We start from the raw sequence: 26,366 nt of genomic DNA, 5'->3' as shown, positions 1-26,366 counted from the left end.
TTCGGGGCGAAATTGGATACAGCCATTTCGAAAGTGACTGGTGGAAAGTCGTGGCTTATTCCTTCGGATAAAAGGCTGAAGCAGCAGAGACCACCACCCTTCAGACGTAATCTCCCGGAAAGATACAGGGATGCAAAGTCCTACAGACCCAGAAAGGAATACAGGAGGAGTTGGAAGAATCCTCAGACATCCTTCTTGAAATTCCAGAAACCCAAACCCCCTGCCTCTGGTGACCAGAAGTGTTTTTGAATGTGCGTCCGCCCAGCCAGCTGTGGTGGGAGCCAGGCTCAAGAAATTCAGGCTGGCCTGGGCGGAAACAATAAAAGATCCATGGACGGTAGCCACCATCCAATTCGGGCACAGATGGGGTTTCAAAAGATGAGCCCAGAGGGACCAATTCAGTAAAACCAACTTTCCAGCGTCACGAGAAAAGAGACTTTTACAAGTGAAATACATTCAGGATCTTCTCCAAAAGTGTGCGATAGTGGAGGTACCATTACTTCAAAGATGGAAAGGATTTTACTCCCCACTATTTCTGGTCAAGAAGAAGTCTGCGTCCTGTCCAGGACCTAAAAAACCTCAACCGGGAAATTTGGGTGGAAACGTTCAAAATGGAAAATTTGCAGTTGATCCTTCAGGCCATAAACTTGGGAGACTGGATACTTTCAGTCGATTTACAAGACACATATCTTCATATCCCTATTCACGTTGCATTTCAGAAGTTCCTCCGCTTTGCAATAAACCGTTAGTACTTCCAAGTTTCCCGTTCGGGATTTCTACTGCCCTCAGGACATTCACAAAAGTCCTGTTACCAGTAATAGCTTCCCTGAGAGAAAAAGGGCTAAGAGTCCATCATTACCTGTATGACATCCTCCTCCTTTCGGACAGCTAGGAATCTCTCATTTGCCATTGGAAGATTCTGATTTCCACCCTGCAGAATCTAGGTTGGTTGATAAACTGGGGGAAGAGCAATCTTCAGCCCACTCAGAGAATGGTCTTCCTGGGAGCAGAGCTAGACACCCGGGTAAATACAGTGGAGCTTCCTCAGGAGAAAATCCCCTCCTTGGTCCAGAAAATAAGGAAACTACACCTGACCACAACATAACCAGCCAGAGCGTGTCTCAGTATCTTAGGCTCAATGTCAGCAACCATTCCGATGGTCCAATGGGCACAGTGGAACATAAGACCTTTTCAAATCTCATTCCTGCTCCAGTGAAATGGCATATGGATGAATCAGTCAATTGCTATCTCAGAGGAGTTCAAGAAATCAGTATGGTGGTGGACACTATTACACAATCTGAGGAGATGCAAACATATAGTCACCCCTCTACAAGAAGTGGTTACCTTGGATGCCAGCATGGAGGGGTGGGGGGGCACACTACCGATGTCAAGCAGTTCAGGGCCGTTGGCCATTCAAGACGTTCTAGAGATGAGGGCAGCATTCCAAGCCCTGTTAGCCTTCAGCCCCTACCTAAGGGGAAAACAGGTCCTGTTGAGAATGGATAACAGAGTGGCTGTCGCCTACATCAACAGGCAGGGAGGCACCAGAAGCCGCTCCATGATGCAGGATGGTCCATCTCGTTCTCAAATGGGCACAACTGAATCTGTTGGATCTAAGAGCGATATATGTCCCGGGAGTCCAGAACCTGCTAGCCGACTCGCTAAGCAGGAATTTCATATCCAACAATGAGTGGTCGCTGAGACATCAGGCCTTCTCCCTCATATATCAGACCTGGGGGTTGTCGGACATAGATCTAGCAGCAACACCAATGAACGCAAAGTGCCAGAGGTTTCTGTCAAGGGTCCCCTTTCCATTGGCGGAGGGGGCAGACTGCCTTTAACACCCTTGGAATTTCCGACTGGGCTACATATTCCCTCCTACACCTCTCATAGCGAGGTTCCTGCTCAGGCTCAAGAGGTCAATGGCATCGGTAGTAGCAGGGATTCCCTTTTGGCCAAGCAGGCAATGGTTTACTACTCTCCTGCAGTTGAGCACAGTGGACCTGCTGCCTCTCCTGTTATCAGCGGACTTACTCTCCCAGGGTCATCTACTTCATCCAAACCCAGAGAAGCTGAATCTGATGGCCTGGAAGCTGAAAGGTCTAGGTTTCTAGACCAGGGTTGCTCCAAGAAAGTGTTAGAAACTTTACTCCAAGTCAGAAGACCTACTACCAACAGCACCTACAGGAGGATTAGGGAAAAATGTGTCACCTTTGCACAGCAGCAATCTTGGGACTTATCCTCTCCGACAGTTTCACAGATTCTTGAATTTCTTCAGTCAGGTCTGGAGAAAGGCCTTGGGTCAAGCACTCTGAAAGTACAGGTGTTAGTCTTATCTGTTTTGACTGGAGTCAAGTGGGCCCAGCATCCTCTTGTCATTCAGTTCCAAAGGGCTTATCTAAAATTAAGACCCCCCAAAAAGCCTTCCTTCCCGGCCTAGGATCTCAATCATTTTGGAGGCCCTGTCTCAAGAACCCTTTTTTCCACTTGAGAGCATCTCCCTTTGGGATCTAACACAAAGTCTTGTTCCTTATTGCCATAACATAGGCAAAAAGAGTTTCAGAGATGCAGGCTTTATTGGCAAGGGAACCTTACCTAATCTTCTATCCAGACAGGGTAGTCTTGAGGCCCTCAGAGCGCTTCATTCCAAAGGTATCCTCCCCTTTCCACTTTAACCAGGAGATTAACCTCCCCGCTCTTGTTACGGGGCAAGGCAATCCTCATCCATTAGATGTCAAAGGCAACATCTTGGCATACCTTACAGCAACCAGCCCGTTCAGGAAGACGAAAAACCTTTTAGTAATTCCACACGGCTTTAGGAAGGGTCAAGCGGCATCCTCTCGCAACATTGCTTCATGGCTGGTGAAGGCCATCAAGAAGTCTTACACATTAAGTACATCACAAATACCTGAGGGCTTAAAGGCACACTCCACCAGGGCAGTGGCGACCTCCTGGGCAGCTTACTGCAGAGTATCTGCGGAAACTATATGCAGAGCAGCCACCTGGTCATCTAGAAACACTTTTATGTCGCATTACAAGGTGGATTCCGCTCAAGTATCGACAATGGATTTTGTAAGAACAATTTTCCAGGCCAACTCTTCTATTCCTTGTTAAATAAACGTATTCTGCATTCGCACGCAGTCTGCGAGTTATTCCCCAAAGTGTATGCTGCCATGATGCCACAGGAAACCAGAAAATTGTATACTCACCTTTCCATAATTTTCCTTTCCTGACGCATGTTCATGGTAGCATACAGATGCCCATCCTTCTGAGGTGATATATATACAGAGAATACTGGGGCGGGAGCCTTCTTTGGAACTTATAGCTATGTGGTCCTATTAGGTGGTGGGGGCAGAGTCACAACCCAAAGTGTATGTTGCCATGAAGATGAGACAGGAAAGGAAAATTACGGAAAGGTGAGTATACATTTTTACGGTTTTATAACCTAACCCTGACTTCTCAACAACATTGTCCCTTATGCTGCGTACACACGACTGGACTTTCTGGCAGAAAAGGTACAAGGTCCTGACGGGGTTCTCGATGGACTTTCGACTGAGTTACAACGGACTTCCGACCAAATGGACTTGCCCACACACGAACGGACCAAAGTCTGTTCATTTTGAACGTGATAACGTACGACGGGACTAGAAAAGGAAGTTCAATAGCCAGTAGCCAATAGCTGCCCTAGCGATGTATTTGGTCCGCCGGACCAGCATACAGACAAATGGTTTTCCCGTCAGAAATTGATTCTGCCGGACAGATTTGAAACATGTTCTATTTCTAGGTCCGTCTGAATTTTTGAAGAAAAAAGTCAGATGAAGGCCACACACGATCGTAATATACGATGAAATTATTCCGTCTGACCTTTTCTGCCAGAAAGTCCAGTCGTGTGTATGCGGCGTTACTTGTTTGGAGAGTTCCTTGGTCTTCATGGTAGTGTTTGGTTAGTGGTGCCTCTTACTTAGGTGTTGCAGCCTCTGAGGCCTTTCAAAAAGGTGTGTATATGTAATGACAGATCATGTGACACTTAGATTGCACACAGGTGGACATCATTTCACTAATTATGTGACTCCTGAAGGTAACTGGTTACACCAGAGCTTTTTATGGGCTTTATAACAAAGGGAGTGAATATATTCCCACATGCCAATTATCAGTTTTTTATTTCTGAAAAAAAGTTTTATGTATATATCTTTCTAATTTTACTTCACCAACTTAGACTACTGTGTTATGATCCATCACATATAATTCAGATTAAAACAACATTGAACTAATGGCTGTAATGTAACAAAATAGTTAAAAAGCCAAGGGGGGGGGGGGGGGGGGTTGAATACTTTTGCAAGGCACTGTATACTTACCTCGATGTAGCTTATGTGGCCTTCAATATTTGTTTACAATTTCTTCCGAAAGCCTTCTGTGAGCTGGTGTCCCCATGTAGATTTCTATGAGGCTTTCCCCTGAGTGTCTCTAGCATTTAGATACAGCCTCATAGAAGACTACATAAAACTTTGGGAAGAGGATGTAAACAAACACTGGAGGTGGTGGGACAAAATGTTATACAAGGACAAACCTAAATATTACATTCAAATTAAATCCAATAAGGCAGGCCCCCATAGTTCATGATAGATCTACAGTAGATAGTACAATCAATTTGTATACTGTATGGACAACTTAAGACAAAGTCACACGATAAACAGCGGTGCAGAGGACAGGCAGATATTCCCAACCTGGTACTTTTGGTGTGCACCCATGGCCACCTTAACTAGTCCAAATACTAACTATAGTAACCATAATGTCCTTCCTTATAAAATATCAACAGTTTGGATGTGTGCATCGCCTATCTTGTCTTCTGAATAGTTTTAGCCTGGCTTTCTCTTAGTAAAGTCCAACATAAAGAATAGGATCTCCTTATGAGGGTCACGGTAGGTGGCTAAAGAAGTTAATTCAGGTGCAAAGTATGAGGTGTGGCTGATTCATCAGACAGAACATTGTTAATTTAGGTGGTCTATCATGGTTTAGTCTGCAGTTTCCTATCTGTGAAATTCTTACCCCCTTGCTGCAGGGGTTCTGCTAAGATCTGTGATTCTATTCACACATTCTGCTGGCTTCTTGCTTGGCCTGTTCCACTGTGGATTTATATTCCTTTCCCTTCTATCACTTGCTGGTCCTAGAGTTGCTACCTCATCCCTTTAAAACTGAACACATGTTAATTACACAAATTCTGTGGCTGATCAACGTAGTAATTAGATTCACTTGGTGCCTTATCTGCATTAAATTGACCTCAGGACCTGTGTAATTCATATGTGTTTGGGTTTAAAGGGATGCAGTGGCAACCCTAGCTGGCCCGCATCTCAGTTTGTTTCCCTTTATAAGACATCCTTAGTGCAACCTGGGTTACCTGAGCAACTTTCCAGTTTCTCTGAGCTCTTGGCTTGCCTTGCATTACTTGTATTCTGTGTCTGATTCCTATGTATCGACCCAGGGCCCACCCTGACCTCGACTCCTTTTCCAGATCCTCTTCTATCACCTGCCATCTGTACTCTGTACTGTATTGTCAGCTGGGCATGTCTGGGGTCTGCGCCCTGGTTACAGCTTTCTTTAAGTCCATCCCCACCATCAGGGGCCCTGATCAAGAAGCAGGCTGGGGCTTAGACTCCACACCCTGGAAAACACAGAGTTGGTGTTCTGCAAGGGCTCACTACCACATAAACCTGACAGACTGATATTTTAAGTATCTGACTGTTAGTGGATTGATTGTCCAGCTCAGCCACCACTGTATATAACTCAGAAGAAGGCAGTATGTTTGATGGCATTTGTGCTTATTTAAACATATCTTTTTATATTAGTTGAGATGTGTTATATCAATGTAGCACTGTCCCCTTGCGGGCTACTTTTATTTACCTGTTCATCTGCACCGCCCTGACCCTGTGAACAATCCAACCCACCTGACACTCTGGGTTCAGGCATCTTCTTGCAAGCACCTTTAAATGACACTCCAACACAAGTCAAATATTCTCTTAAGTTTTACTGAAGTAAAGATATATGTACAAGGGGAGGGTTCATGGATCAACCAAGTTCTGAATACCAGACGAACTTAGATGAGGAAGCCCCAAAAACCAACTTAATTACAGTTCAATAGCACAAATACAGGATATACATATACACAGTGAATACTAGCTATAGCATAAAAAGGCATTTGTAAAGATTCCACTAGATAATGCAATATGTTACCAAACTAAAGTGGAATCCCAAGCCGGCCTATTAAGCCTTTACATCCTAATGAGAGACCAGATAGAATAGGAATAGGATAAGGGCCCTTTAAGTAACAGCAGTGTCCAGGACGCAGGCCTGCAGTAATCTTCACCGGCAGTCGGCGCTCATTAGATCATATCCAAGATATGGCACAGTGATGGGATAAACAGGGCAACTTAAGCTGGTTAGTGATAATCCTTATGCCGCGTACACACGACCAGACTTATGTCCGACAGACTTTCGAAGGAGTTCTGCCGGAGTTCTGACAGAGTTCTAACGGACTTTCCGAATGAGCGGACTTGGCCACACACAATCACACCAAACTCCGACGTATTTGAACGTGATGACGTACGACTGGACTCGAATAAGGAAGTTCATAGCCAGTAGCCAATAGCTGCCCTAGCGTCGGTTTTTGTCCGTCGGACTAGCATACACACGAGCGGATTTCTCGGTAGGAACTGGGTCCGGCAGAGTTCTTGCAGAAAAATTTGAAGCATGTTCCATTTCTAAAGTCTGTCAGACTTTTGCGAATGAAAAGTCCGTTGCAGCCCACACACGATCGAATAGCCTGCCGGAATCATTCCGTCAGACTTTTGATGTTGAAAAGTCCGGTCGTGTGTACGGGGCATTAGAGTAGTTCAGGATATGAATGTCTATGTACAGTGTCTTATGTAATGCAATAAAGTTTTTCCACGGGCAAGGTGTCTGTACACAGTGTCCAAATAAGATGACCAGGTAGGGATTGTGAACGATGAGCAGCTTCCCTCTCACCAACTGCAGAACTGCTGCCTACACAGGCGATCGTTGGATCCGTCTGATGAAGTGGTGCTGCGGTGATGTCCCAATAATGGCAAGCAGAGTTGGGCCCTCCAGGGCCAGGCTGAAGTCACTGGATTGCCACTTGGTAGGTCACAGCTTTCTTGCCTAGCAGCAGAGAGGTGTTCCCTCAGTGAGGCCCAAGAAGAAAGCGCGGAGCGGATCTGCTGCCCCTTTCATAGTTCCTCCCAGAGGCCTGTTGGTTTTGCAAAGGGGTTTCTGGGATGTATAGTCCAGGGGTAGTTTCACAACATCAGACAGGCTGCTCAAGAGACTACTAGTCCCATAATTCCCCTTGTTTGGCTTAAAGATATTTTGTCGAGTTACTGGAGTCCAGCACTAGCAGGACACAGATGGAAAGTAACAGGGGTAGTGCTCAGAACAAAGTAACTGTAGACCACTGTCAGCTACATTAAAAAAAAAGGGAGAGAACACAAGCAAAGTTTGAAGCACAGATATTGTGTGCAACTTTGTGCCCATTCAGCTTGGTAAAGTGGGTCTCTAGCCAAAAATCTTATTTTAGTGTCAGATAGCGTGGGTAAGGACTCAGACCTCTATTTGTTAATGCTGTCTGTGTTCCATCTGGGGAAACCGTGCTACCATGACAGGAAGCAAGAGGAAATTTCCTCAAAAGAGATGCAGATAATTACAAAATAAATAACAGGAATAATAGGCAGCACATCCTGTAGGGTTCCTGGTGGATTGGCCAATTACCGTACTATTGGTAGAAGGTCACTTAAATAGGTGTTATGTTTGGCACCAGCTACTTGTCACCCTGAGAAGAAATTCCCTGAAATGTCAGATTTCCAGCTTGACATGTTTTTTTTCGTAAAGTATATTGTAAGATGTGCTGTTTTTATACTCGAGTATAGGCCGACCCGAATATAAGCCGAGGCCCCCAATTTACCCCCAAAAAAACTGGCAAACTTATTGACTCGTGTATAAGCCGAGGGTAAGACATGCCTGTCCATCCCTGTGTGTGTGTCCGTCCATCCCTGTGTGTCCGTCCATCCCTGTGTGTCCGTCCATCCCTGTGTGTCCGTCCATCCATCCCTGTGTGTGTGTGTGTGTCCATCCATCCATCCATCCCTGTGTGTGTGTGTCTCCATCCATCCATCCATCCATCCCTGTGTGTGTGTGTCTCCATCCATCCATCCATCCCTGTGTGTGTGTGTATCCATCCGTGTGTGTGTGTGTGTGTGTGTGTGTGTGTGTGTGTGTGTGTGTGTGTGTGTGTGTGTGTGTGTGTGTGTGTGTGTGTGTGTGTGTGTGTGTGTGTCCAGCCTACCTGTGTCCCGAGCCTTTGTCCCGAGCCTCCGCCCCGTGCCTCCTTGCCTCCGTGCCTTGCCGCCGTGCCTTGCCTCCGTCCCGTCCCGTCCCGTCCCGTGCCGTGCCTTGCCTTGCCTTGCCTCCGTCCCGTGCCCTCTTCGTTCGTCGGCGCCTCGGCGGCCATTGTAAAATTCAAAAGCTGCGCCGCCGCCTTCGCCTGTGATAGGCGGAACACTGAATTTCCCAGCAGCCTGTGTTCCGCCTATCACGTACATCGTATCATCCTCGTCCGTAGTACGAGGATGATACGATGTCCGTGATAGGCGGAACACAGGCTGCTGGGAAATTCAGTGTTCCGCCTATCACAGGCGAAGGCGGAGCCGGAGGCGCGGCTTTTGAACTATAGAATGGCCGCTGTCTGTCTGCTCGACACGCTGATCGAGCGGGCAGACAGCGATGACTCGAGTATAAGCCGAGGGGGGCACTTTCAGCCTCAAAAAAGAGGCTGAAAATCTCGGCTTATACTCGAGTATATACGGTATTTGACATTACCACCTTCACCCGCGCCCTCGTTCTTGTATTGACATTGAGGTGTGTGTGTGTGTTGGGCAGGTTTCCTTTTTAAACCAATAACAATCTAACAGAAGTTCAAGCCCAAGATGTTGATGGCTTGAGCCTAAGGGTAAAACAAATCTTAATGCCTAAGCATGATTTTGCAACTTTGACATGTGTTAGTAAAACTGTACACATTACCACATCTACTTTGTGCATCCAGGTGGATTATACCTTGTTTGTTTTTTTCAGGACAAATTGGGCTTTCTTTTATTATCAAAGGAAAACTGGTCCAAAATGGTAAAAAAATAAAAAATAAGTATCTGTATATTTCTTTCTTAAAGAAAAACCCCAAATAAATTCTCCTGCTCCTGACAATTGCAGCAATACCACATCCTACCTAAAACACATTGACACTGATACAGACCACCCACCATCTATGTACGTCGCTAGCGGCAGATTCAGCATGGGATCAATTTTATGGGGAGCGGGAGAGGTGCCCCCCTCCCGCCACTTCCCAATCGTTTTTATGCTGCTTACCGGAGTGATCAGCAGCGACTGAAACTATCTGATGTACTAAATGGGCAGGAAGTTGAGTGAGGGCAAGATGGCCCCCGTTACCGTGTCAAACGTTACCGTGTTTTTACCATGATTTTGTTCAGGTCACCAATGTAAAAAAACGTTCTTTTTTGAGCTTAGGGCATTTTTCAGGCATTTTTGCTTCAGGTGACAAAACGCTCAGATGTGAACAGGTGCCATTGAAATGAATGGTATTTTGCTTGTTGGGCTTTTTTCATGCGTTTTTTCAGCCGTTTTATGAGCTGAAAATGCTCAGGTGTAAATGCGGCCTCGATGTGAGATCTGAGGTCTTTTTGACCCCCACATCTCACATTAAAGAGGACCTGTCATGCTTATTTCTATTAGGGATGTTTACATTCCTTGTAATAGGAATAAAATTGATACATTTTTGTTTTTAAAGGGACAGTGTAAAAATAAAAAGTTAAATAAATAAGAATAAAAATAAACTTTAAAGCACTTTGTCCCTCCGAGATCGAACACAGAAGCGAATGCATACGCAAGTCACGTCCACATATGTAAACGCTGTTCAAATCATACATGTGAGGTATCGCTGCGATCGTTAGAGTGAGAGTAATACTAGGATTTTTAGAACAGCTTACCTGTAAAATCCTTTTCTTGGAGTACATCACGAGACAGAGCACCATAGTAATTACTATATGGGTTATAGGCCACCTTTAGGTGAATGGACACTGGCATGACCAAAAAGGAAACAGGAAGTGACCCTCCCTATATAACCCCTCCCATACCAGGAGTATCTTTTTGTAGCAAAGCAATATATACACATATCCCAATAAGAGGGGAGGGACACCTCTGTGTCCCGTGATCTACTCCAAGAAAAGGATTTTACAGGTAAGCTTTGGAGGAAGACACAAAGCAAATAGCCGCTGACAGGTGTGAGGGCCTATACTTCTGCCTGCAGTACACTGCACCCAAAGGCAGTGTCCTCCTGCCATCTTACATCCATTTGATAGAATCTTATGAATGTATGTACTGACAACCAAGTAGCGGCCTTGCAAAAACCAGAGCCACAGAGGCTTGGTGATGCACTGCCCATGAAGCACTGACTACCCTGGTAGAGTGCGCTTTAATCTTAAAGGGGCAAACCATTCTTTTCAGGCCATAAGCCTGACTAATCACCTGATGAATCCACTTAGCAACAGCAGATTTTTATGCTGCCTGACCCTTTCTAGGGCCTTCCAGCAACACAAACAAAACATCAGTTTTCCATATTGGAGCAGATGCTTTCAGATAGGCTTTAATTGATCTCACTACATCGAGAGAATAAAATAATTTTTCTTCTGCAGAACGAGGTTCTGGGAAAAGGGAAGGTAAGGAAACATCTTGATTCAGATTAAAACCAGACACTAGTGATGGACGAACTTCCGACGGGACGTTTCGCGAACGCGAAACGCGAACGGACACAAACGTTCGCGAAAACGACCGTTCGCCGCGGGCTCCATTGACTTCAATGGGAGGCGAATTTCGCAAACCTTTAGGTCGAATTTGCGGCCAAGGGGTAATTATTAGGGGGTAGCACGTAGTCCCACCACCTGGACAATAGCATAATACATGTATGAGGTGAATTTGGGATCGATAACTACAAGCATTTTTTTTTTATTTGGGAAATTGTTCTGACAATTCAGGACTATGGAGCTAATGAAGGCAATGGAGGAGAGGGAAGGTCAGGGACCAGGGTAGGCAAACAAGAGGGTGCAGGAGATACAGAGCACTGACAGCAGCACCGTAATACAGAGCACTGACATCAGCACCGTGACATACAGCGCTGACAGCAGCTCCGTGACATACAGCGCTGACAGCAGCTCCGTGACATACAGCGCTGACAGCAGCTCCGTGACATACAGCGCTGACAGCAGCTCCGTGACATACAGCGCTGACAGCAGCTCCGTGACATACAGCGCTGACAGCAGCACCGTGACATACAGCGCTGACAGCAGCTCCGTGACATACAGCGCTGACAGCAGCTCCGTGACATACAGCGCTGACAGCAGCTCCGTGACATACAGCACTGACAGCAGCTCCGTGACATACAGCGCTGACAGCAGCTCCGTGACATACAGCGCTGACAGCAGCACCGTGACATACAGCGCTGACAGCAGCTCCGTGACATACAGCGCTGACAGCAGCTCCGTGACATACAGCGCTGACAGCAGCTCCGTGACATACAGCGCTGACAGCAGCTCCGTGACATACAGCGCTGACAGCAGCTCCGTGACATACAGCGCTGACAGCAGCTCCGTGACATACAGCGCTGACAGCAGCTCCGTGACATACAGCGCTGACAGCAGCACCGTAAGCAGCCCCAGGAGGAAGTCAGCACAGCACAGGGATGGTGTGATCCCCTCATAATAAGAACCCCCAGGAGGAAGTCAGCACAGCACAGGGATGGTGGGAGCCCCTCATAATAAGAACACCCAGGAGGAAGTCAGCACAGCACAGGGATGGTGGGAACCCCTCATAATAAGCAGCCCCAGTAGAAATATGACACCGCTCAACCTCTTCAAAGAGGAGGGTAGGGGCATATAGTACGGTGTGCTTTTTTGGGTCAGGGAAGTGAGCCAAATGAATTAAGAAGGTCTGTGTGCTTGATTCCAAAAATTGTTTATAGACATATACATGGTCTACTGATCACATGTGTTGAATTCCTCCGAGATCCATGCCTCATTCATTTTTAGAAATGTGAGGTAGTTAACACTGTCGTGAGCTAGGCGAGTACGCTTATCGGTCACAATCCCCCCTGCTGCGCTGAACGTCCTTTCGGACAGGACACTGGATGAGGGGCAAGCCAACAGTTCGATTGCAAATTGGGCAAGCTCTGGCCAGAGGTCAAGCCTGCCCACCCAGTAGTCTAGGGGTTCATCACTCCTCAGAGCGTCCACATCGGCCGTTAACCCAATGTAGTCGGACACCTGACGGTCTAGGCGTTCCCTGATGCTGGATCCGGATGACACCTGTCGATGGGTCGGCTGAAAGAATGACCTCATATCCGAAGTCACCAACACATCTTCAAACCGGCCTCTTCTTGCAGGCGCTGTTGGATTGGTACCCGCAAATCCTTCTCTGGGAGTGGGAATTGCTCCTCTGCCAGCGCACGCAAAAGCAGAATGCAGCATTTCTCGAAGCAAGGCCTGGAAGTGCTGCATTCTGACAGCCCTCTGCGACGGCGGTAACATTTCCGCCATTTTGTGTTTGTACCGGGGATCTAAGTACGTTGCCACCCAGTACTGGTCCTTGACCCTCATGCTTTTTATACGGGGGTCCCTATTAAAACACTGGAGCATGAAGGCCCCCATTTGCACTCAAGCGGAAGGTATGTGGTGGTGGTGGTGTTGTTGGTGGTAGTGTCTTTGGGGGTGCACATAGCAGAGAGTGAAGAAGAGGGTGCAGATCGAGAGGATGAGGAGGGTGCAGAAGAATAAGGCTGAGTGAGCCACTCAACCAAGTCTGGTGCGTCCTTTAAAGTAATTGAACGCACCTTCTGCAACTTCCCACTTTGGCTCAAGGCTGTTGCTCCTGCCCTACCCCTACCACCCCTGCGGAAGGGCCTGCCTCTTCCTCTGCCTGTCATTTTTTAAATCACCCTGTGACAAAACTCTTAGTCCCTATACCGCTGAAGGACTGCTGCAGTATAGGGCAGCGGTCAGCAGTAGTGCACGTCAACCCTATGTATTGTGGACCGATAGCGGTCCTTACAGAACAGCAGACTGTACTGCACTCAGGCCTATGTACCGTAGCACCCTATACCAAGTTACCAGTCCTTATAAAAACTTTTGTGGACCAAGCAGGTTGTGTGTTAGTGTTTAGCAGACTGTGCGTCAGTCCCTATACCGCTGAAGGACTGCTGCAGTATAGGGCAGCGGTCAGCAGTAGTGCACGGCAACCCTATGTATTGTGGACCGATAGCGGTCCTTACAGAACAGCAGACTGTAACGCACTCAGGCCTATGTACCGTAGCACCCTATACCAAGTTACCAGTCCTTATAAGAACTTTTGTGGACCAAGCAGGTTGTGTGTTAGTGATTAGCAGACTGTACGTCAGTCCCTATACCAATGAAGGACTGCTGCAGTATAGGGCAGCGGTCAGCAGTAGTGCACGGCAACCCTATGTATTGTGGACCGATAGCGGTCCTTACAGAACAGCAGACTGTACTGCACTCAGGCCTATGTACCGTAGCACCCTATACCAAGTTACCAGTCCTTATAAAAACTTTTGTGGACCAAGCAGGTTGTGTGTTAGTGTTTAGCAGACTGTGCGTCAGTCCCTATACCGCTGAAGGACTGCTGCAGTATAGGGCAGCGGTCAGCAGTAGTGCACGGCAACCCTATGTATTGTGGACCGATAGCGGTCCTTACAGAACAGCAGACTGTAACGCACTCAGGCCTATGTACCGTAGCACCCTATACCAAGTTACCAGTCCTTATAAGAACTTTTGTGGACCAAGCAGGTTGTGTGTTAGTGATTAGCAGACTGTACGTCAGTCCCTATACCAATGAAGGACTGCTGCAGTATAGGGCAGCGGTCAGCAGTAGTGCACGGCAACCCTATGTATTGTGGACCGATAGCGGTCCTTACAGAACAGCAGACTGTAACGCACTCAGGCCTATGTACCGTAGCACCCTATACCAAGTTACCAGTCCTTATAAGAACTTTTGTGGACCAAGCAGGTTGTGTATTAGTGTTTAGCAGACTGTGCGTCAGTCCCTATACCGCTGAAGGACTGCTGCAGTATAGGGCAGCGGTCAGCAGTAGTGCACGGCAACCCTATGTATTGTGGACCGATAGCAGTCCTTACAGAACAGCAGACTGTACCGCACCCAAGCCTATGTACCGTAGCACCCTAGACAGACCAAGTTACCAGTCCTGATAAAGAGCTTTGTGGAACAAGTGAGTTGTGAATGATTAGCAGACTGCAGCAGAAGGGCAGCAGTCAAGTATAATATTCTTTCTATATTTGGAAGAAAGAATATTATACGTGTACAAGCCTATTACCGTACCACTGATACCAGTCCTGAAAAGAACCTTTGTGGAACTAATAGTAACAGCAAGTCTTTAAAATTATCCTCACTGCCTGACACACTGCTTCCTGCCTGTCCCTATACAAATTGGCAAAAAAGAGTAGGCTGGAACGATTAGCTGGAATAGCTCTTTTGTGGACCTGATAGTAACAGCTAATGATGATGATGATGATGATGATGAAGAAAGACTAATCTGGCTGAGCTGTCCCTAAAATAGCAGCATACAGCGCTCTGTCCCTTTATCTAAACTGACAAAAGAAACTCAGGCTGCTGACCTAACACCTATACCAGTCCTGAAAAGAACTTTTGTGTACCAAATAGCTAGCGTTTTCTCTGTCCCTACTCCACACAGGATCCTTTCCCTACAGTGACAGAAGAAAGAATGTAAAATGGCCACCGGATCGGGTGTATTTATAGGTTAGGGGGAATGTCCAAGTGTCCATGAGCTGTCATGTCTCAATTGGTTGTCCTGTAACACATGATAAACGTGTCACGAAAGGTTAAAGTTCTTGTATACATTAAACACGTAAGTCCGCCGGGGCGAACGACGGAAAAAGGCGTTCGAACCCGCGGACGGCGAAAGTCGGAAATTCGCCGCGAAACGACCGCCGGGCGAAACGTTCGTCCATCACTACCAGACACTACCTTTGGCAAAAACACAGCACAACTTTATCCTTGTGAATGATTAAGTATGGCTCTTTACAGGAGAAAGCAGCCAATTCTGATACTCTTCTTGCAGAGGTTGTCGCAACTAGGAATATCAATTTCCTTGTCAAAAGGATCAAAGGAATATTCCGTATAGGTTCAAAGGGTTGTCTTTGCAACACCGACAAAACCAGATTCAAATCCTATGGGCACAAGGGTATTCTAGGGTATTCTAACTGGTGGAGTTATCCGAGTTACCCCTTGTATGAATGCCCGGACTAAGGTGCGAAGCAAATGGCCTTTGGAAAAACACTGCCAAGGCTGAAATCTGACCCTTGATTGTACTCAAGGCCAGCTTCATTTATACTCCTAATTGTAGAAAGCCCAGAATTCTTCCTATGACCTACTTACGAGGATGCCAACCCTTGGTTTCATGCCAAGTGACTTAGGCCTTCCAGACCCTGTAATAAATGGCCCTGGAGGCTGGCTTTCTGGCTTTAATCAGGGTGGTTACTAACAAATAACGAATGATAAACAATGTAGCACTATAATGTCAAAAAATTTTATGCCCCAGTAGAAGGCTTATTCGTCGAAACGCGTCGGACTAGCGTTTCCTGCTCCCCCATATTGCTCTTTTTATCGTTCATTTTTATTGGATCACGTGATTCTTTTTGGATATTTTTTTATGTCATTTTTTATATGTCATTTGGAATTTTTTTTAAAATAAAACCTTTAATGGTGGAATTTCACTATGAGAGGCATTGTGTCCTTACCTTTTGTTTATGGTGAACCCGCTCCGAGCTCCTAGCTGACCGTAACCTTCGAGAGAAAGTTGAAAACCCTGGAGATCTGAGGTGTATCGATCCTGAAGTGGGCAGCGACTATTCGGATGGTGATCCATGACCTGATGTATACGAATGGTGTGTGACGCACATAAGCCTGCATGACACATTTACTATATAGTAGTTTGTGTCCACCATTTTCGGTAAGGGTATCCACGTTTTTTATAATATTTTCTGGCTGTGAACAGAAGGCTATACATAGTTCATACCAACGGAATATCTGGACTCACGTTTCACATTATTTTGTCATAGTTGGACTTTTTTATGCTCATATTGTTAGTTCACTATAGCACATTTTCTGTATTCCTTACTAGACTGCACAACATCTGATGTGTGTGCTGACCTTTTAAGTTTGATTTCACTACCAGATCATTTGGTGATTTATGTCTAAGTTTTTTACATTTTTTGACATTATAGCGCTACATTGTTTGTTATCATTCGTTATGTTAGCTGCTGTTTTGTGTTATATCACAATTTTTTGTCACTAGGGAGCACAGTGTTTTCTCCCTCTTTTTGATTGGTTACTAACAAACCTGGAAGCCCCTGATTTTTTTTAGAATGTGGGCTTCAATAGCCACACCGTTAAATTTAAAGTTTGTAAGGCAGGATGGAATACCGGTCCCTGCGACAGCAGCTACGGACGATTTGAAAGAGTCAAATACTCTCCTACTGCCATTCTCACGATCCCTGATAAGAGGGTCTTCTGGGCCATGTCGGGGCCACTAGGACTGCCATGCCGGGGCACTTACCGGCTTCCCTTCTTCCCTGATCCTGTGAAGTAGCCGTGGTAGCAGCTGGAGTGGAGGCAAAGCATAAATAAGTGAAAACTGATTCCACCGGATCACTAGCGCATCTACTCCGAGTGCAAGTGGATCCCTTGTTCTCGCCACAAAGTTGTCCAACTTCTTGTTGAACCTGGACACCAATAGATCTACGTCCGGCGTACCTCATCTTTGGCATATGGCCAAAAAGACATTGGGATGTGGAGACCATTCTCCCGGCAACAACTGTTGATGGCTCAGAAAATCTGCCTGCCAATTTTCCACTCCTAGAATGTAAACTGCAGATAGGCAAGGGACGTTTCTCTGCCCAAGACAAAATATGGTCCACCTCCCTTTGGGCAGCGTGGCTTCTGGTGCCCCCTTGGTGAATGATATAGGCCACTGCTGTGGCATTGTCAGATTGTATCCCGACAGGAGCATTCCGAAACCTGGACGTCCAGGCTATTAGAGCCAGATGTACTCTCCGAATCTCTAGGATATTGATGGGCAAGGTCTTCTCGGACTCTGACCACTTCCCTTGAACAGTGGTCACTTTTAGAACTGCTCCCTAGCCCCATAGGCTGGTATCTGTTGTTACTACTTTCCAGGAAACTGGAATGAAGGATTTCCCCTTCTGTAAATTCCTAGTTATTAACCACCAGTTGAGACTCTGGAGTACCTTTGGAGCTAGATTCATTGGATAATCCAAGGCTTGGATCCGTTTGTTCCAAGCAGACAGAATGCTGTGTTACAACAGTCTTGAATGAAACTGGACATAGAGAACCGCTGCGAAGGAAGCTACCATCTTCCCTAGTAGTCTCATGCAAAGGCGAATGGAAGGACCCTTCTTTGGCTTGACTGCCTGAAGCAGCTCTCTTAGAGCATTGACCCTTTGCCTGAGACAAGAACACCCTTTCCTGGGTTGTGTCTATGACCAGGCCCAAATACTACAGCCTTCTTACTGGCTGTAATGATGATTTCTCTAGATTGAGAATCCAAACGAGGCGTGTTTAGGGGTGGGATTAGGGGCAGGGCATGGTAGGGGTTGGGCGGGGCAACTGGTGGAGAGTAACCCTTGAGGCCTGGCTAGTAGCTCAGGACTTGAAATTTTGAGCCCTGATCATTCAGATGTCACAAAGTTTGCTGCCGTACTGTGCCAGTGCGCAATGGCGTCACCAGGGTGGGGCCTGAGGGGGGCCACGTCCCCCCCCCCCCCAATTTTACTGTGTGCTTCCCATGGTCGGTGCCGCGGCTGTCCGAATTTCTGCCCGCTGAATCACGACTCACTATTGACCGACTGTCTCAGTCTGTCAGGTGACGTTGCATGAAACGGCTGCTGCTGTTGCTTATGGGAGTTGTAGTCTGCGGCAGCAGCTGCGTGCTCAAGCTCCCGGGGGGTTAGAGTTAGTCACTCTGAGGAGAGCAGCGCAGCCAGCCTACCACATGCTACAACTCCCAGTGCCGCCGCGGCCGGATATTTTGCCTGCCTCTGCCACAGGAAACTCAGGTGAATCAAGAAATAAAGGAGTCGTTTTACTGCGCAAATAGTGTGGCAGTGGCAAGAGTGGGTAAATTACATTTAAAAAAAACCCTGATACTTGATATTTCTGTTCTTCTTAGTGGTGCTTCACAGCGTACTAAAAGCCTCTATAGAAGTCTATGGCAAAGCTTGCTTGAAGCACCTGCAGCTTTTGAGAAGGTTTACTTCAGCTTTAGGCCGGGTTCACACCGTTGCGATGCGGGAACGCCGCGAATCTGCGGCGTTTTCCCGCATCGCATTACTCCCGCCGGCAGTTCACACTGCCCTATGCGGACGGCTGGGAGTGTCAATGATATGTTAATGACACCCCCAGATCCGTCCGCATATCGCAGTGCGATCTGCCGACTCGCACAGGAATCGGATCGCATGGTGTGAACCCCCATGCGATCCGATTCTGTTGCGGACCAAAAAAAGGGTCCCGTGCGAGTTTGCTGCGGGACCGATGCGAATTCAGCCATACTATCTGTATGGCTGAACTCGCATCGCTACGGAGATCGGATGTGATTTGCGGTGCGAATCACATCCGGATCTCCCCCCGCAGCAGTGTGAACCCAGCCTTAGCTTTGGAGAAATTGCTGTATGAGATATCCACACACACAGTACATCTGCCAAGCTTCAACAAAAGCTTCACTGAAGCATCGACAAATCTTCAACGAAGTACCACTGAAGCATTAAAAACACATCATAAAAGTATATTGAAGCGGTAGGCGCTTTAATGTGTGTTGAAGCTGAAGCAAGTGTAAATGAGCCCTTATTCTCAAATCTCATTGGCCTCAGTTTAAAATCAGTCATTTTTTGAAAATAAGGATCCTTATCCTGATGTGAAAGCTTTGTGAATCAAACCTGAAGTGTATAATTGATACAACATAAAAGTATGATTATAGTGTCAGTCATTTCAAGAAGTAATTAGTAATAGCCTCATGCCTGCTTTCCATACAGGTGGGATACAGACTCTCATGCCTTGTGAACCTTTGGTGCCAGGTTTTACACAGATCACACTTGTGAGCACAATGTATTTCAGAAGCCGGTGGAAAAACAAATTCTCCTTCACAGACACACAGACATTGCCTTTTATCAGCCCCGATGGATCGGTGGTCAAAGTTCCTATGATGCATCAAACTGCAGATGTTAACTATGGTAAGGAGTAGAATATAAATAAATACTGCATGAATTGGAATTATATTTTATAAATATAAAATAGTACCTATACCCCATTTTTAGACAGCTCTTTGTTGTGTTTTAGTTTGAGATGTTCTGTTAACGTGGAGGAAAATGAACAGATTACAAATGTCATTTATCTGCTGATGGTTTGCATCTATTTTTGTTACTATGAATATTGCTTCCACTATTCCTTATCTGGGTTTTTATTTGGACTGGCCAGTAATCTACAGTAATTATTGGCGGCTGGGTCAATTGCTTGCTTTTTAACTGCTAGATGGTAGTTGCACATGCGGGCTGTGCTTTTTGTGTCAGCTGTAGATAGATGGGGTGGGGAATGAGCATGGTAGAGCATGGAGTGACAGCGGTAGCTGTCAGAGCAGACGTGAAGAGTACCAGCCACTGATCTGGAGCATGTAGCAGGGGGGGCGCCCCCACCACTTTTGAGCCCAGGGCAGCTCTCCCTCCTGCCTACCTACCCTTGTCCCTTCCCTTGAGCCAATGCTCTGCCAGAACAGCTCAGCATTTGACCATAAAAGCAGTGTAGAGGCTGCTGCCAGTAAGTGCATGCATTGGGCTGATCTGAGGTCTGAAGGTGCATGCATTGGGGCTGATCTAAGGTCTGAAGGTGCATGCATTGGGGCTGATCTTAGGTCTGAAGGTATATGAATTGAGGTTGATCTGATGTCTGAAGATGCATGAATTAGGGCTGATCTAGTCTGAGGTCTGAATTGGGGATAATCGAAGGTCTGAAGGTGCATGCATTGGGGCTGATCTGAGGTCTGAAGGTGTATGAGTTGAGGTTTATCTGGGGTCTGAAGATGCATGAATTGTGGCTGATCAAATGTCAGAATGTGTATAAATTGGGGCTGATCTTGGGTGTGAAGGTGCTTGAATTGGCTAAAGGTGCATTCATTGTGACTGATCTTAGGTTTGGAGGTGCATGAACTAGAGCTGATATAAGTTCTGAAGGTGCATGCACTGGGGCTAGTATACATTAATGGTAAATATGGACATGTTGTGTGCACCAGTAAATATAATAATAATTGTTGTTATTATTATTATTATTATGTTTAATTTGTCATTAGCAGGTAGCACCTTGTTCACCCTGCTGCGGTTTCAGAATCACACGACTTTGAATCCGACATCCCTATGCAAATTCATCATGGCTTGCATACAACTTCTTTAACAGAAGTCAATGCAAGTCATGTTGAAGTCGCACCAAAAGTAGTGCGGGAACTTTTTTCTAAGTCGTCTTGAGTCGCATCGATTAGAATGGTTTCATTGCCATTAATGGGGCTCGACTTGTCATGTGACTTTACACTCTCAAATTGCATAACAAGTCGTAGCAGTGTGAACCGGAGCTAAATTATGAGTTCAAAAATTGAAAACAAACATTACAACTGTGGTACACTTTTTTTAAATTGCAAACCAGTTGACTAATTCTTGTAAAATTGCCTGAAAGGGTTGCAGACCACAGGTTTAGAACGTATATCCAATTTTTATTACTCTGTGTCCAACTGTCGTGGCGACACTCTCAACCCTTAATTTCTTGTCCTGGTGTCACCAGGGCAAGAAGCAGGGGGAGCTCTCCCCATATGAGGCTTTAAAACCACCAAAACTTGGCGGAATTACTAACACTAGTGTACCCATCTTACAGCACTACAAATATTAATGCTAATGTGAAAAATGCAGTTACCCATGACAAGTCAACCAGTAAATCGTATCTTAACTGATTTAATAAACTTGAACGTGATGGGCTGCTGTAATATACTGCGCTTTTTTTATCACCAATTTTTTTAATAGGCTTGCAAATGTTTGTGAACCAACAGACAGCTTGAACAATGTCAAAGATATCGTAATTCCTGTTATGTGTGGTCCTGTGTTGTTGCAAGATCAGACACCATTTTCCTCCTCACTTTCAGAAATCTGTAGGAGGGAGACATTATTATATTTAGCAAAAGTTATATTTATCAAGTTCAGGAGGACCAATGAGGGAGTACTGGAGGGTCATGAATGCAGCACCACCACTGTATAGTTTTGCTCATAATGTGCATTTTGTATATACTTCTCCAGGCCAGTTTGAAACCACTTCTTTTGAGAAGTTTACAATAGTGGAGCTGCCTTACCTAGGGAATACAGTCAGTATGTTTGTGATACGCCCCACAGACAAGAATACACCATTATCTTCTATTGAAGCAAGCTTGACATTAAAGAGCATAGCACTGTGGACCAGCACCATGAAGAAATTCAAAATGGACATCTTTATGCCAAGGTAGTAATATATGAAAGAATGTTTTAAAATAGTAAGTCCATTCAAATCTGATATATCACTTATAAGTGGATGTTCGTATATTAAATAAATTCTCCACCAAATTTTTATATCTCTCCGGCACTCTGTCAATGAGTTTGCCTAAACGAATCTAATGGGATTTAATCACTAATTTCCCTCTTTTCCTTATATTGTCCAGTATGTAGCTAGATGAATTACATTCTTTTGGTTGGATTCATAATGCAATGTGGCAGGACAGAGATCTGGGAGGGAGATCTCACTACTGGAATCCCAGTTACATAAGAAGTTGAAGGGATATCAAACCAATTGTCATACCAATACCTTAATCTTATCTGTTTTGGGTGGATCTAGCTTTTAAATCTATTTGGTTGCCAACTTTGACATGTCGGTAAAAGGAAAGGTTTCCCTGTAAAAAATAAAGGAAACTGCTGCCTGTGCTTCCCAAACACTGATTTGTTAACGAAAAAATCCCTGGATAAAGTCTCTTAAAAGAAATCAGCACTTTTGGGATTGATGATCTCCTGGCCTGCCGAAGCTCTCAGTGGTCCTTCCCACCAAACCCATGTCACTAGAGGAAACAGTCGCTGGCAGCAGGAAAGGGAAATATATTTGTTTTTTTTTTACGGAGAACACATTTACTGCACAAAATGTTTACATGCCCCATATCTAGTTTAATGATCTTTTATTTCCAAACCAAAATCTGAGGTAGCTTGGCGATTCTATTCCTAAAACCTGAAATGATAAAGACTTTTTGCCAACAAGGTTATAAACCATAAAGCACTTATGGAGTAATTTTCTGCTCAATTAAAAAAAATATTTCAGGTTGAACAGAATGTTATTCTGTTGAGTTTATCACATATTAGTATTGGAGTTTGTTCTTGCATCCCTACGATTTCTCAGTTGAACGGTTTCTTATAGTTTGCATTATTAATGCCATGTCCATGTACTGACACAGTACCTTACTATTACTTGTTTGATTTGTACTTACAGATTCAAATTGGAAAGCCACAGTGACTTAAAGGCATTATTACCAGCCCTGGGAGTATCGGATCTGTTTGATCCAAGGAAAGCGGATTTTAAAGGGATGTCAGGTAATTTCTTCTTTTCTTTTCATATATATATATATATATATATATATATATATATATATATATATATATTTATTAGGGATGCACCGAATGGGTTTTTTGGTGCCGAAACCGATACCGAAAATGAAAAATACACTAGGCCGAAAACCGAAACCGATACCGAAAGAGCACCGATACCGAAAATGACTGTTTTTAAAAAATATTTTTATACAGGAGGTGGTCAGAGACTGGGGACATGGTACAGGAGGTGGTCAGAGACTGGGGACATGGTACAGGAGGTGGTCAGAGACTGGGGACATGGTACAGGAGGTGGTCAGAGACTGGGGACATGGTTCAGGAGGTGGTCAGAGACTGCATGCATGGTTCAGGAGGTGGTCAGAGACTGGCGACATGGTACAGGAGGTGGTCAGAGACTGGGGACATGGTTCAGGAGGTGGTCAGAGACTGCATGCATGGTACAGGAGGTGGTCAGAGACTGGCAACATGGTACAGGAGGTGGTCAGAGACTGCATGCATGGTACAGGAGGTGGTCAGAGACTGGCAACATGGTACAAGAGGTGGTCAGAGACTGCATGCATGGTACAGGAGGTGGTCAGAGACTGCATGCATGGTACAGGAGATGGTCAGAGACAGGGGACACGGTACAGGAGATGGTCAGAGACAGGGGACACGGTACAGGAGATGGTCAGAGACAGGGGACACGGTACAGGAGATGGTCAGACTGGGGACACGGTACAGGAGATGGTCAGACTGGGGACACGGTACAGGAGATGGTCAGACTGGGGACATGGTACAGGAGATGGTCAGAGACAGAGGACGTGGTACAGGAGGCATCCCCCATTGCACGCCAGTGTCCCCCATTGCAGGCCAGTATGCCCCATTGCAGCCAGTGTGCCCCATTGCAGCCAGTGTGCGCCATTGCAGCCAGTGTGCGCCATTGCAGCCAGTGTGTGCAGGGAAGAGAGCCGCCTCCGCCGCCTGTTTGTTTACAGCGCCGGGAACATCACAGCTTTCATTTCAATAGCTGTGTGTTCCCGGCCGCGCGCCGTCACACACAGCCCCTCACCCTTGTCCGGGCACTTTGATAGACAGATCATCCGTCCCATCCTCCTAAGTGCCCGGACAAGGAGGAGGGGCTGTGTGTGACGGCGCGCGGCCGGGAACACACAGCTATTGAAATGAAAGCTGTGATGTTCCCGGCGCTGTAAAAAAACAGGCGGCAGAGGCGGCTCTCCTGCGCTATGCACCCCCCATGATGGGTGTCACCAGGGGCGGGGGGTGGAGCCCCGACCCCACCCAGGCCACGCCCCATTTTCCGCTCCATTATCGGCCGTTTTTCTCTTTCGGCAAATTGCCGAAAAGGGCATTTTCGGCCGATATGTTTTGACGGCCGAAATTTCGGTGCATCACTAATATATTATATATATGGCTCTCACGGTTCCTCCTCCCATCAGATAACCCTCTAGGAGAAGCGCTCTCCTGGGGCACACTCCCGAGTCCAGCATTTGCATCCATAGACACGAATGCCGGACTCGGCCCTGCCCCCCACATCATTGGATTTAATTGACAGCAGAGGGAGCCAATGGCTGCATTGCTATCAATCTATTCAATCAATAGCCAGGACCCTGTGCAGAGAGGGAGAGCGCGTCTCCACCGAGGGGATCAAGGGTTTTAGGTAAGTAAAACAGGGGTCGGTCACTGACAGAAGTTTTTTCACCTTAATGCATAAACACAAAAACACATGGGTTTACAACCCCTTTAAGTTCTTGTTTAAGGAAGAGACTGCTGTATCTATGGCAGGCATGCTCCCTTTAACAAAATTTTCATCCATGGGATAAAATAGGAACAAAATCCTGTCAGGCTGTTCCCAATCAGCATACACACCTGTTCCAGCAGGGGGTATAGGAGGAAAGCCTGTGCAGCCTGAAGAGGCCTCAGGGATCCCAAGAGGACCAGGGGGGCCAGTCACCTCTGTTTTTTTTAAGAGGCAACTTAAAGGCAGAATGAACCATTTTGGTCAGTCAGGATAAAAACCTCTGCAACTGAGAGGCAGACATCAACTGGTTATCTTTTTGTCCAGACTGCTCAGAAGCAGAGTCATCCACCAGGCCCTCCACAGAATCCTGAGCTTTTAGCTCTTCCCCATTCTCAACCCACTCCTGCTCCAAACTAGTGGGCTATAGGGAGGGAGATCTGTCATGCTTCTTGCCACTGTGCGGGGTGGAGGCAATCCTGTGCTCTAACACGTCTAGGGCTGAGGACAAATTATCCATGGTGATAAAAGGTGAAGCAGCAGCATTGCCTGTAGGCACAATACCAGATAGGCGTAGCGGCTCAGATTGCCCAGTAGCCTCTGGTCCTTCAGGGGATACAGCACTAGGGATATGCTAGGTTCATCAGGAACTACTGACAACATAGGTGTATCCTTCCTGCTCCTATTTTTTGAAGACATTTACTAGCCACAAAAAGAGTACTTGGATGTAGAATTAAAACACCTCAGAAGGGAGATCCTTCAATAGGGCTCACCAAGCCCCTATGCGACAATCCTGCTAAGCACCTTTAGCCTACCAAGCAACACATGGTGACTCACGCGACCCGGGTAAAGAGAAATGAAACACTGCAAGTGCCTGTTCAGAGTCTGCTCTGTGTCCCACCGCTGCCTTCTGGAAGCACCGCATGCTTGGCATATACATTTTAAATAAGCTGGCTGTGCGCCGCAATGTTCTGAACAGGCACGGCTGTATTTGTGTATGGTGCGAATCTCGCATGTGCGGCGAGGCCGTGTGCGCCATAGCTGCTAAACAAACTGCCAAGTCCAGCGCCGCTTTTGCAAATACACATGCACCATGGCCGCCAAACAACTGCTGAGTACAGCGGCACTCTTCAGAATGCACGTTAAACCAAGGCGAAATGGCGAAAAAATACAAGACACAAGCAAAAAAGGTAAACTTTGCAAACACCCACAGCTAGCCCAAAACTCCCCCGTATGGTCACCGCAAATGGGTTTCCAACCTCTAGCTAGCTTGACTGATTGTTACAATCACTGGGACCCCCCACAATCATAAGTAAAGGGGTTTCACTTACCCATCCAGGCACAGGGCAGAAACTAAGAGCCCAAACTTCACCCATCACGGCGGGTTCCTGTCACTTGAGGACCTTCAAGGACTGGGTACCCTTTTCATGTTTAGGGTTCACTCCCTTGGACCTGTACAGCACCCTGCAGGAATGCCTTAGCGCTGTAGTGTCCAAGATTCCACTTTGCAGGGTCCAGCGCCCAGAGGCCGCATTACAGGCAAAACCTCGCAGGATCTTGGGTCTTTTTTGAGAGGCTAGGGGACCATTTATATAAGCATATAAAGCCTGTGTCAAATGGATCCGATTGGTCAATCCTTTAATTAATTTAACCGGTTCCTGACCAGCGTACGCCGATGTACGTTGGCAGAATGGCACGGGCAGGCATATTGGCGTACAGGTATGTCCAATCTCTAATGCCGCCCTGCCATCGCGCCGCCGCTGCCGCCGGCGTGCTCACGTGCTAGT

The 26,366-nt window shown here is 46.3% G+C and overlaps 1 protein-coding gene across 1 annotated transcript in view; it reads left to right on the top strand.

Moving 5' to 3' along the window:
• Positions 1–26,366, top strand: part of SERPINE3 (serpin family E member 3) — a 56,419-nt gene that overhangs the window by 17,314 nt on the left and 12,739 nt on the right. Inside the window, exons 4-6 of the mRNA XM_077484232.1 lie at positions 19,227–19,424; positions 21,522–21,720; positions 22,729–22,829. Of these exons, the coding sequence (XP_077340358.1) occupies positions 19,227–19,424; positions 21,522–21,720; positions 22,729–22,829 (498 nt within the window). The remainder of the gene's footprint in view (positions 1–19,226; positions 19,425–21,521; positions 21,721–22,728; positions 22,830–26,366) is intronic.

The sequence above is a fragment of the Lithobates pipiens genome, unplaced genomic scaffold, assembly GCF_037356315.1.
Source record: "Lithobates pipiens isolate NorthernLeopardFrog02 unplaced genomic scaffold, aLitPip1_a1.2 Scaffold_16, whole genome shotgun sequence".
NCBI lineage: Eukaryota > Metazoa > Chordata > Amphibia > Anura > Ranidae > Lithobates > Lithobates pipiens.
The sequence above is the reverse complement of the archived record's forward strand: the minus strand, read 5'-3'. Positions and strand labels throughout refer to the sequence as shown.